We start from the raw sequence: 18,618 nt of genomic DNA on the forward strand, positions 1-18,618 counted from the left end.
TCTGACAACAACTTACAGAGAACACAGCAACCTAAACCAACAATTGTCTGGATTTTCAGAAAATACACATTTTATTTCATATTACAGCATTAATGGGGTTTATATTTTGGAACAGACAACGATGACATGAACATCATTCCAAAGCATCCAAGGAATCCATTTAAAGCTATTCAAACTTATTATAATAATCCCCATAGAGAAGAAATTACTACTTTCAGAAACACAAGCCAGCACATACAGACTTCGACTCCTGATGAAAATCTTTAGGGGAACATGAATTTTTGCTCATTTTAGGGGAATAGCTCCTCCCCAAATGAATGACCATTCCTTGTTCACTGCATTGTCTGTCTTCCAATCTTTCCTAAATAACAATCTTTCCTGTCATCCCATACAAGACCTTGGACAACGTCTTGGTAGTAAATGCAGTGACCAACTGTTTATTATCCTGAATGCAATCATGTATTATTCTACTGTATTTCTCTTCAATTGTTTACATGACAACATTATAAGCTCTTTGGGGCCACCTCCTTTTTTTTTTTTTAAAAAAAAAAAAAAGGTACACAGCACAAACAGTAGAATCCCAATTATACAAACAGTATACAGTGCCTAAGTGGTTCTCCTTGCAAGGGAAGGGCCCAGTTACAGTTTTGGACATTACAATGCATACTTGCAAAATCTAGTGTGATTCATTTGTGTCCTAAATGTGGCATGGACATGATTTTTTGGCAAATTAACTGTTACAGCTTATTTGTTCTATGAGGCTGCAACATGGACAATTAAAACAGACTGACTGGACTAAAGCCTCTGTCAACACCAGAAGAAGGCTTTAACACATGGAGCAAAGAGAAAGAGGTTCCCCTTCCTCATTTCTGATGCCTAGTATCACAGCAGACCTGGCAATAAGGAAAAAAAAAAAACCAACCCATACTGCATGAAATCAGCCTAAGGTATGGAGCATGCCTACAAAATCTACCAGCCAAAATCTACCAAGACTCCACAAAACCCATTTGAACCAAACAGAAATAAATAAATTTAAAAAAAAAAAAAGGTGACCTGAGGCAAAGTATCTACCACTCTAAGGCAGGAAGGCCTCCAGAACTTTTCAATAAGAGTTTTTCTTGTTTCTAAACATGTCTAGAATAACACCTTTTCCCTAATGTAATTTTTGCAAATAGTTAGATGATTTTAACTGGAAGTATCAATTAAAGTTTCACAGAGTTACAAGGAAATAGAAGCAAGATTATATTACTGAAAGTTCTTAGCAACTATAAAATAAGATGCCATGATCTACACCCTTAATGAAAATAACAACATTTTAAACTAAATCTGAGCCGTCTGCTGATTCTTAGCGTTTCTGTGAAAAACAGTGGCATGTTGTGAATCCCAGAATCCTTTGTGGCCACAGGTCACAAGGATGATGAGTATGTTTAATATTTTGATCACAACATCAAACACACTGCAAATGCACTGCAGAGTGATCAGCCTTTGGCAACAGATCTTGAAAACACCAAATTTATTCTGCATGAGTCTATCACCTAGCATGTGCAATAGGTTTGAAGCATTCTGACAGCAGTGGACTGACTACATATATAACACGCTACAAATGCACAAGAATGGCTACATGGCTTTTAGATCAAAGTCAGTTCACATCTGGCCATCTCAGAAAGAGACTTTCAACTCTAACTGCAAAAGACCAAGTAAAAACATGCAAAAAAAAGTAAAAACATGAAGAGAAACAATGACTTTTTTAATGCAATTATCTTTAATAAAATAAAGGAGTGGCATAAGAAACACATAGATACATTTTAATATTAATCAAAGATCATAATGAAATGAACAGAGGAAATTATCTCTTTGCTAAAGCTAGGCAGAGGAATACAAGGAACTGGAAACTCAGTCACAGTAGAGCAAACAGGTATGTAAATATACTGTCATCTTTCAGGACTAATGAGCAAATATAAAAGAGAAAATTTAAAAAAGGTGTAAATGAAAGGTGCATTATTGTGAAAACATGTCTGAAATGGGGGGAAACTCACTGCTGTAATGCAGTTTTGAGAAACTGCAGAGGGGACAAGAGAAGGAACACCTTTGGTTAGAACAGAAGAAACAGTTCAGCTCAGTCATGCGATGAAATATATATGACTTTCTGTCTTGAACCAAACTTGCCTAAAAATTTCTGTAACTATGCAGCAAGACAAATGTTCTCCCACATGTAAAAGGAACTAGTACAGATCTCTGTTCAGGTATTCTAATGCGTAAGTTCAGAATGGAGTAAGCTAGAACAGAAGAGTTGAGTTGGAAAGGACCTACAAAGATCATCAAGTCCAACTGCCTGAGCACTTGAGGGCTGACCACAAGTGAAAGCATGTTGATAAGGGCGTTGTCCAAACGCCTCTTCAACACTGACCAGCCTGGGGCATCGACCACGTCTCTAGGAGGCCTGTTCCAGGGTTTGAGCAGCCTCTCGGTAAAGAAGGGTTTCCTCCTGTCAAGTGCAAAGCTGCCCTGAGGGCCGCAGCTTTGAGCCGTTGCCACGCGTCCTGGCACTGCATCCCAGGCAGAAGAGAGCAGCACCTCCCTCTCCACTTGCCCTCCAAAGGATGCTGGCAGGAGGGGCGGCGGGCGGGGCTGCGCATGGGGGGCCCGGTCACCCCCAGGGCACAGTGCCAGCACCCGGCAACGCAGCAGTCACAATGCCCCCGCGCAGGATAAGAGGGAGTCTCCTGCCGTGCCCTGCTGCCAGAGCTGGCCCGGGGGGCAGCCTGAAGACATCCGAGAGGAAGTCCTGGAGGAGGCGGCAGAATGACTTGGGGGGGGGGCGCTGAGGGAGGAAGACCGGGGGCTGGACGAGGGTGCTGGAGGTTCTCCACTGCAAGGCCAGCTGCCGGCAGGGCCACCTTCAGAGTTCATCCGACGGTCGGACGGACGGACGGACGGAAACCCTTTTCAGCGGGAGAGCGGTGGCCAGAGCAAGGGAATGCCTTCTTGAGGAGCAGTGCAGAGCTCGCCGTCCTCATCCCCTGCGGAGCCAGTGGCAGCAGCCGTAAGGAATGGGATGCAGGGATGTTGCCAGGGAAGTTGTCCCAGTGCTGTGGAGCAGCCCCTGGTGTCCTGCCAGGCACGGGACGGATCGTTGCCCCCAAGGTCGATGGGGCCGGGGGCATTTGGCCACTCCGGGAAGGCCCGGAGATGGCTCCGGGTTGAGGGAGAACAGGGTCTGGGCATCTTGTGGGAGGCGTGACCAGCCTGCGGGACGAGGAGGAGGCAGGTCTTGCTCACATGCTCAGGGAATAGCCGATCGCCAGCTCTGGGGTCAGGAAGGAATTTTCCCCCGGGGCAGATTGGCACCGGTCCCCGGGGGTTTTTTGCCTTCCTCTGCAGCATTGAGCACTGACCGCTTGTCAGGGCAGGGCTCCTCTGGTGCGTTTTGGCTAGGTCACTGCCTGCTGCTCATGCACCACGCAGGTGGCCTCTCGTGCCCTGCAGCTGGGGGGAGGAAGGCTTTTTTTCCCCCCAGGGTGGGCTAGCAAGTGTCCCTGGGGGGTTTTTGCCTTCCTCCGCAGCACTGAGCACGGCCCCTTGCCAGGGCTGCTTTGGGCCATGCTGGCTAGGTGCCTGCTGCTCCTGCTCCACGATGGTGGCCCTCGTGCCCCGCATGCGGGGGGAGGAAGCTTTGTAGACTCCCAGGGTGGGCCCCCAGCGTGGCCCCCGGGGGTTGCTTCGTGTCCTCTGTAGCATTGAGCACAGCCCCTTGTCAGGGCTCCTCTGGGCCATTTTGGCGAGCTTCTCGCTTGCCGCTGTCGCCCCTGCAAGGCGCTACTTGTGCCCTGGCTCTCTCAGGCTCTCTTTCCCACTGCAAGTCTGTAGCGGGAGTGAGCTCTGCAGTCCCTTGGCTCCATTTCCCCCGGGGTTCTTGCCTGTGCAAAACAGGCTGTGCTTGGCAGGGCTCCAGGCTCGCTGCACCATCAGGAGCCGCCACTTTTCAGCTCTCCCTGCACGCAAGACAAGCGCGGGGCAGGCACGACACTGCTTTTCGCGCACGCATCACCGGCCAAGAAGCACAGCGGAGCAAGTTTTGGAAGGCAAAAAGTGTGCATGTCATCGACACGTGTCCTACTTTGGAAAATACCCGGCGGTACCACGCACCTCTTCTTCTTCTTTTCCTTTTCCTTCTTCTTCTTGTTTTGTGAGCGGCCGGTCCTGATCCTCATTCTTCAAGTTGTCACTCTTCGGGAAACAGGGACTGCTTGGTGCGTAATCGTGCTGCTACGTTCTGGAGCTCTGTGAGTTGCCTTTGCCAGACTGCGAGGGATGTTTTTCCAAGCTAAACTGAAGAATGCATCGTCCTGCTCCTGGTTACACGTGCACGTTGTGTTCATGCTTGTGAGCATCGGCTCGGAAAGAGATTCAGAAAAATAACATAAAGTAACATAAAACGACATGAAATGACAGAAGAATAACATAAAGTAACATAAAACGACATAAGATGACATAAGCCAAAATAAAATCGAAACATAAAATCCTGTTTCCACGTGTAACCTTTCTGATTTGTGTCCTTGAAAGTGTTTTTGGAGCTGAACCCCGCCTGGCATTTCAGGCAAATAACAGTCTCCTCGTTATTCGACTCATGGTGAGCGCAGGCAATACAACAGAACAGAACAGAACAGAACAAGAGTTACGCTACGTTATGCACATGGTTGTGCATGCCCAGCTATGCCCCAGGTGCGAGGGGTCCATCGAGGAGAGCAGCTCTGTGCAGTGCAGGTGCCAGGCCCATGCAGGCCCATGGAGGAGAGAGGGGCAGAGGCGGGCACCCCTAGAGCATGGCTCGGGCAGGGCCTGAAGGCCCCAGGCTGAGCTGAGACAGCACGTCCCCTGGGCCCTTGGCAGGAGGCGGTGTGGGTGGGGGTGCGAGGGGAGGCCGGTGCCAGCCCTTGAGGCCTAGGAGCACCCCCAGCACCCTGGCAGAAGTCGAGCTGCGCCGCTCACGTGCTCTCCCTCAGACATCGCTGGTTGGCCACCTGGGGGCCAGAGTAGAGCGCCAGGTGGACCTTGGCTCTGATGGAGTACTGCTGCCCTCTGGCTCTTTTGTTTTAGCATGCTTCTCCAAGGGAAACAGCTCAGGCATCTCTAAAACCGAGTACGGGGGACAAACCCAAGGAAAGCCACAGGGAGGAAAGGAACAGGTGTTGCGCACATCCAAAAGGGTTGCATGCATGTAGTTGCGGAGCACTTCCTGCTTCAGACGGAGGCCTTGATCTTTGAGCCTCGCTGGTGTCCGAGATGTGGGGTTTTGCCGTCCTCGGGAAAGCCAGCTAAACTGGATGAACATGGAAGACTTTCGAAAACCACAGCGCCCACATGCTTTTTGCAAATTTGTTCCGGTGGTCAAAGTAGCTCGAGGTGATCCCCAGCTCTCACCCCCCTCAGAAGGTACATGCCTCCTTCCCGCAAGGCGACAGAGCCAGCGCCTAGGCTGAGACGTGGTTAGCCATTCCATCCCTTCTGCTAGTGCAGGCCTGGGAAGAAAGGTCATCAAAGATTTCCTCGTCAGGTACCGGTAGGGAAAGAAGGAGGGAGGAAGAAGAATCAAATGCAATCGAATCCAACGGAATGCAAGAGTTGTGTTGGAGGGGACCTACAACAATGATGGAGTCCAACTGCCTGAGCACTTGGGGGCTGACCACAAGTGAAAGCGTGTTGATAAGGGCGTTGTCCAAACGCCTCTTCAACACTGACCAGCCTGGGGCATCGACCACGTCTCTAGGAGGCCTGTTCCAGGGTTTGAGCAGCCTCTCGGTAAAGAAGGGTTTCCTCCTGTCAAGTGCAAAGCTGCCCTGAGGGCCGCAGCTTTGAGCCGTTGCCACGCGTCCTGGCACTGCATCCCAGGCAGAAGAGAGCAGCACCTCCCTCTCCACTTGCTCTCCGAAGGAAGCTGGAGATTATTAATAATAATTTTATGTAATTGCCACTGCATTTCTCAAGTAAAATTAAAAATAACGCAGAGGAACCTTTTATGCAACAAGACATAATGAAGACAACAGAAACAACTGTACCATATTGGTAAACTTGACTGTATATAAGAAACAAATACCAAAAACATGGTAGGGCATTTCTTTGTGAGCCAAGAGGAAAGCTCACTCAACTTCTAATTTTCTTACTCAAATGAAGCTTGAGAATATCTACAATATTGTCATTTACTACTAAGAAGACATCTTTTTGTCCTTTTAAATATCTCTTTGCTATATGATATTGGTTATGTGTGTTTAAGTATCTTTTACACAGCAGTTTTTAGAAACCTGAAGACATTGCTTCCCATCACTACTGATGGAATGTAATTATATCTTTTTCTTTCAGGATCATTAGAAAAGATTACATGGGGCCATGAAAAACCAATTCATTACACTATGCCATATAACTCTAAGAAATGACAGGCTGGTACCAAAATATTTATCTTGGCCTAAGTATTCTGTGCATTAGCAAAGTCAGCAGGAAAAACTTAAAACATTCATAAGACACAAATGACAATACAGAAAGAATTTTAATAAACTTAATAACAACAACAAAACCCTAGCTCTTTGGTTATAGCCAAAAAGCACAGAAGTACAAAGAGACGTTGTTTATCAAAGTGTCTCAAATACAGCAGCCCAAGCGCCCTGGAATGCAACTTCAAATTATATTTCAGGAACAATATTAGAATAAAGCCTCCTTTTCCTAGAAGTCAGTAAAAAGGCTGACAGAAGAGGTTTATCTTTCAAAAACACTGTCACCATTCTCCTCCCTCCCCCCAAAATAAACAAAAACCAAACAACATAAGGAAACACTATGCATAGCAAAGCTGAGCATGAACGAAGATTATCTGTGATATGGAAAATTCTGCTCTCCAAAAAAAATTCAATTGGAAAGGATTTGAAAAATTTTATGGGGTTTGGGTTTGGTTTTTTTTTTTAAGGGTAAAGAGTATTTGTTAGAAATGATTTCCTGTCTTATATATGTTATAATCTATGCATCAGAAAGTTTGGATGCTATCAACCAGAAAATAGAGGCAAAAGCATTTTGGAAAAGAAGACTCAAGCATTACATTATGCAATGCTAAATGGAACACATTCAGCTTTTTCTACAAAACTTTGTTATTGAATTCAATATATTCCTGTAAAAAATTCAGCATTTTAAGAATTTGTCTATTCCAATTGAAAAGCATTCCATAAGACAGATTAAAACCAATTATAACAGGCATGGACTTCATACTCTTACAAGGTCATCCTTGCTGCTAAAACAGAGCAAGTAGAAGGCAATATATGCTACACTTTCAACATATCATTTTATATCAGATATTAAGTATGGGGTTTTTTCCTTCTGAGGTTTTTACGGGGTAATGCATAGTGTGCCTTAAGTATGGGAGAACTCAAGAAACAGCCAAACAGCACCAAAGTTTCATGTTTCTTCATTACATTCACCTAACAAGAAAATTTTGTTTGGCTTTTGCAACCCCTTTTGGAGGTGTTTAAAGTGTACTAACATTTGCTTTTTCACTCTCAAGCTTTCTTTAGTGTGGCTAAAGCAGCAAAAAAAGAATAAGATATGATCTGTATTTACAGGTGAATTTTATAAGCAACTTTTTCTTATGCTGCCTTGGGCACTGACTGGTAAGTAATACCAAAAATTTTGCTTTTCTAAATTTTTCCTGAACAGACACTTGCTAGAGTTTAGCTTACATCTTTTGGGGAACAAGCATAATTTCTGTACTGAAACCATCAAACTTTCAAAGGAAAGAAATTTTTAAAAATTTAATAAAATTTCAAAATGGTGAAATATTTCACATGGAATGAAAGTGAAATGTTTCAGTGTAAAGATTTTCCGCAGTAAACCATTCCCTTTAAAAAAAAAAAATTAAAAAATCACCCCACTCACAAATGTTATGTTTGGTTTCAGAGTTGACCTATATTTTGAAAGTCAAGGGGCACTCTGAAAACAAAAGAAAACATTCATGTTGATCTAAATATTTATTAATTTAATTTAATTAAATATTTAATTCAATCCAAAAATGAAACAAACCCTTTTATTCTGAGAACAAACAAACATATTTCAGTTCTATACAAAGCAGATTTCCTGATCTTTGCAAAAGAAAACTGATTTAAAAAAAAAAAACAAAACCCAAAACAAAACAACACTTCCAAAAGACATGTCCATCTAATTCAACTAATTGATTAGTTGTCTGCCGTTAACATTATATAGTTTAGTTTTTCTTGGTATTTAGCAAAATACATATAATGACGAGTTTTTCTTTCCCTTTCTTTCCCACACAAAGCACATCCCAATCTATCCTTACCACAGAGCCATAGCCTTTGACTATGTGTTTAACCATAAAGCACAGGCTCAATTTCAGGGAGTTTCCAAGCATTTTCAAGCATAACTCCAATAGAAATTAATTGACGGCCACAAAATCAACATCAAGTATCAGTTTGCACATTGTCAAGATTTGAGTTTATATGAACAATGGAAACTCAGTTCCCAGATATCAATGGGTACACCAGGGCACTTTTTTTTGTATTGAATTTGTCATCCAACAGGTTTCTCAACAAAGTCTCTTCGTCACATGGCTAGTATGGAAGAAAAGTTAGCTTTCTTTCAAGGCCTGTTGCAGAAATTGCTGAATAAAATTTAGGACAAAGAAGCATGAGAAAATGCTTGACTTCTGACAATGCTGCTAGGCTACAGAAGAACAACATCAGTGTGGGTGTAACAGATACATATACTTATTTGACGGAACATTGACACTAGGAGTGCAAAAAAATATTAGTGAGCAAGGTATTAAGATTAGTTAAGAAAGCTTGCCTGGGGCATGCCGTGTTGAAACCACTAAAACAGCTTATTCACTCCTGGGTCTGTGTCCAGGCTCTGTGTAAGTGTTTATCTCGCATCAAGGTGAGACCTGCATGTACGACAACTGCTCTCTCTGCAGTCTTAGTTTCACCCCTAGAAGGACCCTGAGTAGGCAGCCCAGGTCTCCATCTGGGTGACTGGCACCTAGCCCCTCGCAGCGTGTTCAAAGACCAAAGCCACTACTGATAAGACATAGCCTAAGCATCCCAACTTGGTACTGCTACTACCAATTAATGGGAAATTAAAACCATTGCCAGTACTTAATATTTGTCTTTTCATGAATGGCAGCTGCTCTGAAAACATACAGAGAGCTTACTGGTAGTTGTGCAGGAAGAAAAACAGTTACCAATTAATAAAGCAGAATGCTTGACAGCACCTCATCAGAACTACTAAAACCAAAAGATCCTTAGCAAAGCTCACAGTGATCTGAAAAGCTCCGGACACCAGTCACGTTATATAAAAATAAATCCTTATCATTATGCATAAACATCTGTTTACGGTAATACTTGTAGAGAGAAAAATATTTAACATTAATCTCCTTTAAACTCTCAACACTTCAAAATCTACAAGATTAGGGATAATTGCTAAAGACGACTAATTAAAGACGCAGAATCTTCGTTTAAATAGCTCCTCTGCTTTGTAACGCTACATTTTGTCCAAGATTTCCTAAACAGAAGCATTATTCAGAATTCAACACCATGCATGCCAGTGAACCATCAGGCAAATAATGGAATAATAATAAATTATATTTTGCCACTGCAATTATTCATCCAGAAGCAATTGTTCCACATAGCTTGAGGATACAAGAACAATGTTTCCCAACAGGACTTGACTTTCATTTGAGCTCCCTGGTTGCTACCATAAAATAAGCTAATATAGTGGTATTATACAGTGTATATTTTAATAGCAGTATATTCCCTGTCATCCACAACAGGCATGCAATGGTAAAGAAGTGCAATTTTGTACTGATACATGCAGATTTTCTTTTTAAACTAGAATGAAGTAACAGCTAATTCCATAAAACTATTTATATTTTTAACTTAGTTTGCTGAACCAGCAAAAATTGTTGGCAATATAAAGTACTATCTTTGCCCAGAAAGTCTCTCACAATATGTAGGGTTTACAAATCACCAGGTAGCATTATCAGTTATACATCTTTTTATGGTCACTAAAATACCATTTAAAAAGAAAATATAATCAATTTAAAGTCTTGCAATTTAGCCAAAGCTATCCCAGGACACCACTCCACACAACAGTCAAAGCTCAGGCTTGTTTAACTTTTGCGTCTCCTTGGAAAACTGTTCATCAAGGGCAGCTACCCCAGCCTTCCACTTCATACACTAAGCAAAAACATATTGTTATACAGAAAGTAGCTTTGGGAAGGAAAGAAAGAGCTCTCTCATAACTGCAAATGCAATTCCCTAAAACATAGTATTGAACATGATATAGCAAGTCTTGAAAAAAACCATACTACTAAATTGATGACACAAAGAAAGTGCTGTACTATCAGCTGTAGAAAACCTCTTTGCATAAACAACCTTACAGTAGACATTTGTTCTCCATTCAAAGACCACTTTAGGATATTTCGCAATACTTTTTCTTTTACTAGCTTTCTTATAAAAGGCTGCTATATAATGTGATTTGACAAGGCTGTCCATGTAAAAAAAATGATACAACTATTTACTAGAAGTTGAAATTTACAGAAAAAAACATTAAAGTTAAGAAAGCAAAAACCTCAGTAGTCTACTTTCAACTTCAGATAGATTATTTTGTTAACAAAATTTTATGAATTATTAAAGTTGGTGTCAGTAGTAACTTCAAAACTACTATGGAGGTCAGACAGGAGACAAACCCATACAAAGTATGCAAGCAAGCTCAATTTCAGCACACCTTAACACTTAGTCCAATGCATTATGAAAGTATGCAGCATGTACTAGAAACCTGCAACAGACTTAGTTTTTGTGCACATTATATTGACTTTAGGATATTAAAATAAAATACAAAACCAGTTTATTTCGGAGGTTGGAAAAGTACAAGATACAAGCTGATATCTGTTCAGTCATGATGACTTCAGCCACCTCTTTTTAATCAGTTGATTTAAAAGAAGTTTTAATAATCTGAACACATATGTAAATATTACTGCTTTGTCATCTGCTGTCATCTAGTTACCGCTCTCAGCACAGTATTTAATTTTGTTTTTACAAAACCGACCAAAAAGATAAAGGTTTGGACCCTAAAATACATTGAAATAAATACCTACTTGCCTACACAAAGTATGCAAAACTCTAAAACCAGTAACTAAATAATGTCACAGAGCTAAATTTTGACTAAAAAGCCTTAGAGTTTCAAAAATCTTCAGAAGTCATCTTGGAGACAAACATCAAAGAGAGTGATGACTGTCACGCACCATTTTACAGCTGCTGTCACACAGATATATTATTATTACGTACGACATTATCAGTAGTGCAAGACTGGTCCACTAACTACTTGAAATGGCTTGCAGCCAAGTAATGCAGCATATACTACAGCTTGGAAATACTTCCTATGTAGAGACATCCTATCCAGAGGCTGCAGTACAGAAGTGACTGAAGAAAAATGGGGAGCATCTGATCACAACACTAAAGCCTGTGCTGGCAACATACTGTGCTAGAAATGTTGTTTCTAGATGTCAGCTACAATCTTATCAAAGTATGATCACCTGAATAAAGCATTTTAGAGAGCTTTTTTGTGCTGAGATTTAAGGACCTGTAACAAAACGTCCTTAAATACAGCTCTTCTAAACCATTTTCCTTGTGTTCCACAAGGAATCCCAACTTTGGGGCCTATCAAGTTGTGTATTATAAGAATATTTACATACCAAACACTGCAAATGACATCAGTCTCTCTTTTCTTACATGACTTGATTGTGCAGTTATACAAAATCATCACATACTGTTTTGCTGCTGTTCTTCTAAGACACCTCAGTTCTCCCAAGAATAATTCCAAAGTGGCAAAACTTTTCATCACACATCTGTACCTCTCTTGCTGTAACTCAGCAACAACTTTAATAATGACTTTGAATTGCTTAAGTCTTTCACTGGATTGATGAAGTTTCTGCAGCCCAGCTGCAGCAAGCTGGCAGTAATAAATTCTCCATACACTGCTAACTAAGTATCTATTTCATGCTTGTTCCTAAGTATGTGAAAGCTGGAGGCAAAGCCTGTCATTTTACAACTCAGTACTTGCTTCTTTCCTTATGTCCTCTAACAAAGGTACCACTGTAAGGCCAAATAAGAATAGAACTCCCTGGAGATGCCTGCTGTGAGACACGTCATAGCATTTCTTCAAGAAATTTCAAAACAATAGCTTAAGGGCAAGTTCTTCCATTGGAAATCAAGCTATTTTGAAAGAGTCAATATTTATAATAAAGGCTACAGTACAACAGATGAATTGAATTACTGAATTTTCAATCCAAATGTACAATACTTGAAGTTCAAAATACTTTCCAAAATTTCGCATTTATTGTCTGCAAAGACAAACAAAACTCAAGTTTTCTTTCTTGTTATATCAAGCAAATAAGTTTTTATGTTAATTTAATGTGGACTATGGCGTGTAAAGACAAGTATAAGAGGACAGACAAATCTGAATTTTTTTCTTTCCATACATACAATAAATCTAAATAAAATTTAAATAGTTAACCTAAGTAAGACCATAATCCTGACTGTATTACCCATATCATATCTTCTCTTCTCTTCATCATATTCCCTTGCTGGTTCAACGTTTCTTTAGAACATTTCAACAGCTATATAATGCTACCAGAATAACACTATTCTTATGCTACTTATAATATAAAAGTACTTCAGTTACACCTGGATGAAAAGAAAAGAACGTAGTGTTCCTCTTCTACCTACATGTCTTGCTATCACCCGGCATTTACTTATGTCTGGTAATTACTGCTTAATAATAACCATAACCGTGAAATGGAAGCTTTTCTCCTACACAATGACTACTTAGCAATTTCAGAATCACCGGTCTTGTACTACTGAAAACTTCTAACTTTGAGACATGCTTCCTGAACTGCTTCTCCACCAAAATAATAAGTATATTTATACATCTTATTTCAGTTACTGACCATTTCATAATATGCATATAGAGTTTTAGAGACTTGTCCTACTAAAACAAGAAATCTGAGACATGACAGGGTTCCTGTCTATCGTAACAGACAGTCTAATTCACAGCAACAACATCATTAATTGTAAAAATCTAAGCAGTAGGAGAAATTTTGTGGCAATTACAGATAAGCTTCATGGAAGAAAAGAGAGAGGCTTTGCTTTTAACAAAAGCAAAAGAAAAAGGCATTTACAATCTTAAGAGAGAACTTTCTGTGTTGATAATGTAGAACTTAGAATTTGTGAACGTGGGCTTTGATTAGGAAAAGGACTCTTCCTTGCATATTACTGATAGGAATATCCAGAAGTCCATCACTGACCTAAATAAGGTTCATTATGGATCCCTAAATAAGGATGGATTCAAAATCACGTTGAATCATTGGAGACCTCCTTCTTGCTAGAACACTTGCAACACTCAGAGCCATTAAGTGAAACCCAATGCATGTACTGCTTGTACATGCACAGAGGATGTCACATCACGTTGTATTTATTGCTCTACTTTTGATTCAAAGTATTTGATACAAAGATGGAAGGAGATGCTACACGTGAATTACCTCAGTATTTTTTTAATATACATTTAATCCTTTAACATGGCACACAAGCACAAAAACCACCACCTGTGCCTTCACAGAGATTACATCAGAAACAGATACTGGCATTATTTGGAAATCTGTATTTTTGAAACACAGGCAAAATTTAGATATAAAGAACAAATATTAAGGTACAATAAACTTATCGTAACTACCAGACGTACAAGAGTTTTAGGCAGATACTGGCACAGAGTACTGCACTGCAGGAAAATCTTTTGATGTTTGATTGGATCCATGTGACATTACAAATATCCCATTGAACTTAAAAGCTGATAAGCTTTGTATGGCTCTCAGAAACATCCCAGAACTCCTCCAGGAAGTCCATTACCAGAAAAAGCAATGTGTCCTTAAACAGGGTTTTAAGAATCCTAGGGAGGTTCATGAAATATACTTTTATTGTTGAGTGAAAAAAAAGTTAATGTCTTCCCATTTAAGAAACCAGAGACAGAATAAAATGGCCAAATATTAGAGTTTCCCCATCATCACAAAAAAATGTTTGCACAGAACTTCATTTGAGCAAACCTAAAATAAAAATTAAATACTCCTTATGGTAGGACTACATTTTGTAAATACTGGCGCACAACATAATGAAAACATGGCTTTCTACTGAAAAGGCACCACCACACACAGTTATGACTATTAAGACCATCAATACTGTAATAGAGCCATATAGTACTGTGATCAGTATGCGCGCAAATAAGACCTGGAACACTTCAGAGGCTGACTTTTATTGTAGGAATAAAACTCCTTACCTTGAAAAGACTGTTTGGCTCTGTCCACTAGTTCTTCAATTGGATAACTTGCTAGATCTCCTCTGGCATGCTTAGTTTTGCAGTAGGTGCACGCATTGAGACACCTGTTCAGAAGACGAAAATACTCAATTTCTAGCCAAGAAAGCCTTTGTATGCACAGCTATATTTATTAAGTACACCTGGAAAGATGAGCTTTTATATCTATGACCAGAATATAGTAGTATTCTGTTTTAAAACCAGTAAAGTAGTTTGAAAAGTGCTTTGTTCTCCTACCTTCTTAAAGTATCTTTCACATCTATATAAAAGGTTGAAAAATCAATCAGTGGAAACCACATAAATAATCCAAGAGTGGGAACTTACATATTTTTAGAAAGCTATAATAGGGTTAATGATTGTTCATTACCAAAGATGAATCTCCATGCTTCCAATCCTGCTATTACATAAAAAAATCCAACCTAACCAAGGAAATAAAGGAAGAGAGTCTTGAAAGACTAAAAGTAGATTTTAAAAATAGTGTGTATTGTTGAAAACAATTTACCTGACAACATAGTAAAGGCAGCCTAATTCAAAGTAAAAGGATGAAAAGATCAAAACAAACAAACAAAAACTAACACTAGTTGCACGTTTTTCTTGGATTAGCCTTCAGATCCTGGTAGTGCCATGAATGTAATAAGCAGAACGTTAAAAAGAGTTTGTTGAACTGTTTTCCCCCTTCCCCCCTTTTTAAAGCTGATATTGCCCTTCAGCTTTTTATAGGTTAAAGTATTTGAACCTCTAAAAAACCCACAAAACCAAAAAAAAAAAAAAAATTATAAATATTTCTCTTGTTCATGGTTACTGGAAAAACTTAAATTCCATCCGTTTTCACAATCAAAAAGCCACAGCTTCAATATAATAAAATATTTGGGTGCCAGAAAAGGCTAACACTTGAACTACAGGAGTATTACTATAGAACGTTCAAAACAACAATGAAAAGGCAAAGATAGCACCAGGTGGTGTCTGAAGAAGTCACCAGCTACAAGACTCAGCTACAAGACTATGTTTACTGCTTGGATGTATCTTCTCTTCTGTTATGATGTGTGACAGCTCCATGAGTAGGTAATTACTGCTTTGCAAATTCTAAAGGTTTTCCTTGTCGAAGATTCCCCTCACACATTGGTTATACCTTGTCTGCACAAGAGGTATATCAGGAAGTGCAGAACACTGCACAGAACATTTTCTCAGGTGCCCTCCTGCACATTACCTTGGTCCTGAGACCTTCTCCACCAACCGAATCTTACTTTCTGCCAGAGGATATCTAGATAGTTCATGATTCTCTCTGCTAGACTGGATGTTGTGAACTGTGTATTATCTTATTTGTGTCTATTATTTTTCCTGCCTATCAGACCTAAACATCAGATTTTTGCATCGATTTTAGATCAGAAAACTAAAAGATACTGCTTAACCACAGCAATGAGACTGTTCTATTAAGAACTAAAAATCTATATGAAATAAGCTGCCATTCAGTAAAATATACCATTATCTATGAAAAAGAGAAAAAAGACCTAAATCCGAACCTTTACGACCAAATAAGCAATTCATTCCCACCCAAAGACAACTTATGAATAAGATGTGAAATCATTTTTATGTATCTTTTGATTCTGCAAATTAGAAGCCTTCCATTGTGCAAGATCTAAAGCATGTTTAAAAGAGTAGCATTTGAAATCAAGAGAATATAAGCAGATACTTCATACTTTCTCTGTGTAACCTATTTAGCAAACTAAAATTTTTCCTACTAGGTCACTGGCTGTCTAAATTATGCCACAAAGGGCTTTCCCTCACAGCCCAGGGGGTACTCATTTCTGTCACTGCTTCCCATCCATGACTCTTTCAAACTCCTTCAATTCTTCCAGGGTTACAAAGCACATTTTCCTCTTTTTTTATTTCTTCTTTTTCTTTTCTTTCTTTTTTTTTTTTGTTTTGTCTGTTTTTAAAGCACAACTCTCCATTCAACCCAACACTTCATTTCTAACCAGGCTCCCATCCAACAGCCCAGTCACACTCCTTCCTGTCTACATCATTCACTAAGGCAAGCCGCCTTTCTTCCACAGAGCAACTACCAACTTCCACAGAGCAAGTACCAACTACCATTGTGGGCAAAACAGACTCAATTCAGGGAAAGTTAACATATCGCCAGCCAAAATAAAAACTTAATTACAAATGCAGGTAGGGGGAAACAAAGAGACAAACATTTAACCAAAGCCCTTCCTCCCCTTTTTTTCAGGCTTAACTTCACTCCTCTCCTGGTTTCGGCTAGGATAGAGTTAATTTTCTTCCTAGTAGCTGACATAGTGCTCTGTTTTGAATTTAGTATGAGCATAATGCTGATAACACACTGATGTTTTAGTTGTTGCTAAGCAGTGCTTACACTAGTGTCCTGGTTTTGGCTGGGATAGAGTTAATTTTCTTCCTAGCAGCAGGCATAGTGCTGTGCTTCGGATTTAGTAGGAGAAGAATGTTGATAACACATTGATGTTTTTAGTTGTTAAAAGTACGGCATATGCTAGTCAAGGACTTTTCAGCTTCCCATGCTCTGCCAGGTGCACAAGAAGCTGGGAGGGGGCACAGCCAGAATAGTTGATCCAAACTACCCAAAGAGCTATTCCATACTATGTGACGTCATGCTCAGTATAGAAACTGGGGGGGGGGGGGGGGGTTGGCCAGGGAGCAGCCATCGCTGCCCGGGGACTGGCTGGCCGTCGGTCAGCTGGTGGTGAGCGGTTGCACCACTTGTTTTTTTCCCCTGGGTTTTGCTCCTCCTCTTGCTGTTTTCTTTGTCATCATTTTTTATTATTATTATTTTATTTCAATTATTAAACTGTTCTTATCTCAACCCATGAGTTTTCTCACTTTTACCCTTCCTATTCTCTCCTCCATCCCACCGGGGCGCAGGGTGAGCAAGTGGCTGTGTGGTGTTTAGTTGCTGGCTGGGGTTAAACCACAACACTCCTTCAATCCAGAGTCTTCCACACGAATCCTGCCCTAGCCGGCTGGAATCCTCCGGAACCAGCTGTGACTGGCACATGGCAGCCCCAGCTTCCCCTCTCAGAGGCCCCTGCATTTCCCCGCTGCCAGCGCCCCATACACGCATCTGCAAAGCGCTAAAAGAAAATGCTGGGATGGCAAAATATCGCAGGCAAACTCCTATACCTCTACAAGGGCACCTCACAGGCAATACGGTCAAAGCCCACGCTACAGTTATTGGCCAGCTCGTAAGACCACTAAACGCAAGGTGTTGGCCACTGCACTGCAGCAGCTGAGGGACCCAGCAGGAGCATGAAAAGTCAGCCTTCGTCACAGCTCTTCCAGCGGTGCAGGTGGAAATCCTCCATTTAGACAGCCATGTTCATGAGAAGAGGGTAAAGAGGGGAGAGTAAAGTAGTAAGGAGAAGTGATTACTCGTCATATAGAGGCTGACCTACAGATTTTGGTTTGGGGGTGGTTTTTTGTGGGGGTGGGGGGGTGGTGGTCTTTGTTTATTTGGGTTTTTTTTACTTCTGAGGTTTTTTTTTTTTTTTAAGTTTTGCTTTCACTTCAAGGAAACATGAAATCAGTTTCATAGCAGACGTCTGCTCTTTTACAACCAACACACAAAGGTGTGGTTTACATTGATGATATCTGTACCAATCTTTGTTTTCTCCAAAGAAAGTAACATTACCAGCTATTTTGTCGATTTTCTCAGGCCATCAAGAAGAGATTTAAGTTGCAACAATCCTGCCCCATGACCCCAAAGTTACTTTAACACCGGCACTTTTAGCCACGAAAGAGAATTTTGTCAGGCATCAGTAATAAAGCGATGCATCAAGATTTTTTTTTCTTGGAATGAAGTAAATTTATTAAACTCAAATTTAAGCTAGGATTTAGGAAGAAAAAAGAAAAACACCGCCAACTTTTATCATTTCTTCAATTTGCAAAGTCTGACTTATTACAAATTTGGTAAGACTTTGAGTTTCAATGAAAAGTTTATTACCAATTTTTTGTCATCTTGAAGTGTAACCTTGCATGAAAACACTGTGTTTTGTAGGCCTTTTTCAAGATGTGTCACGTCATCATAAGACTGATAGAAACTATAATTTTAGTAGGTTATTTAAACCAAACTTCTGAATTTATTCCTGTGTAATAGATCTAAATAGAGCCAAATTCTAAACTAGTATCGATGTACAGTAAAAAAGACTATTTATGCTATTTGCATAGAATTTTTCTGCT

General features: G+C 40.5%; 1 protein-coding gene across 1 annotated transcript in view; it reads right to left on the reverse strand.

Annotated features, from left to right (window-relative positions):
* CDKAL1 (CDKAL1 threonylcarbamoyladenosine tRNA methylthiotransferase) overlaps positions 1–18,618 on the reverse strand; it is a 432,229-nt gene that overhangs the window by 223,567 nt on the left and 190,044 nt on the right. Inside the window, exon 9 of the mRNA XM_075704904.1 lies at positions 14,374–14,477. Coding sequence (XP_075561019.1) covers positions 14,374–14,477 — 104 coding nt within the window. The remainder of the gene's footprint in view (positions 1–14,373; positions 14,478–18,618) is intronic.

Source organism: Pelecanus crispus, chromosome 2 (assembly GCF_030463565.1).
Source record: "Pelecanus crispus isolate bPelCri1 chromosome 2, bPelCri1.pri, whole genome shotgun sequence".
NCBI classification, from domain to species: domain Eukaryota; kingdom Metazoa; phylum Chordata; class Aves; order Pelecaniformes; family Pelecanidae; genus Pelecanus; species Pelecanus crispus.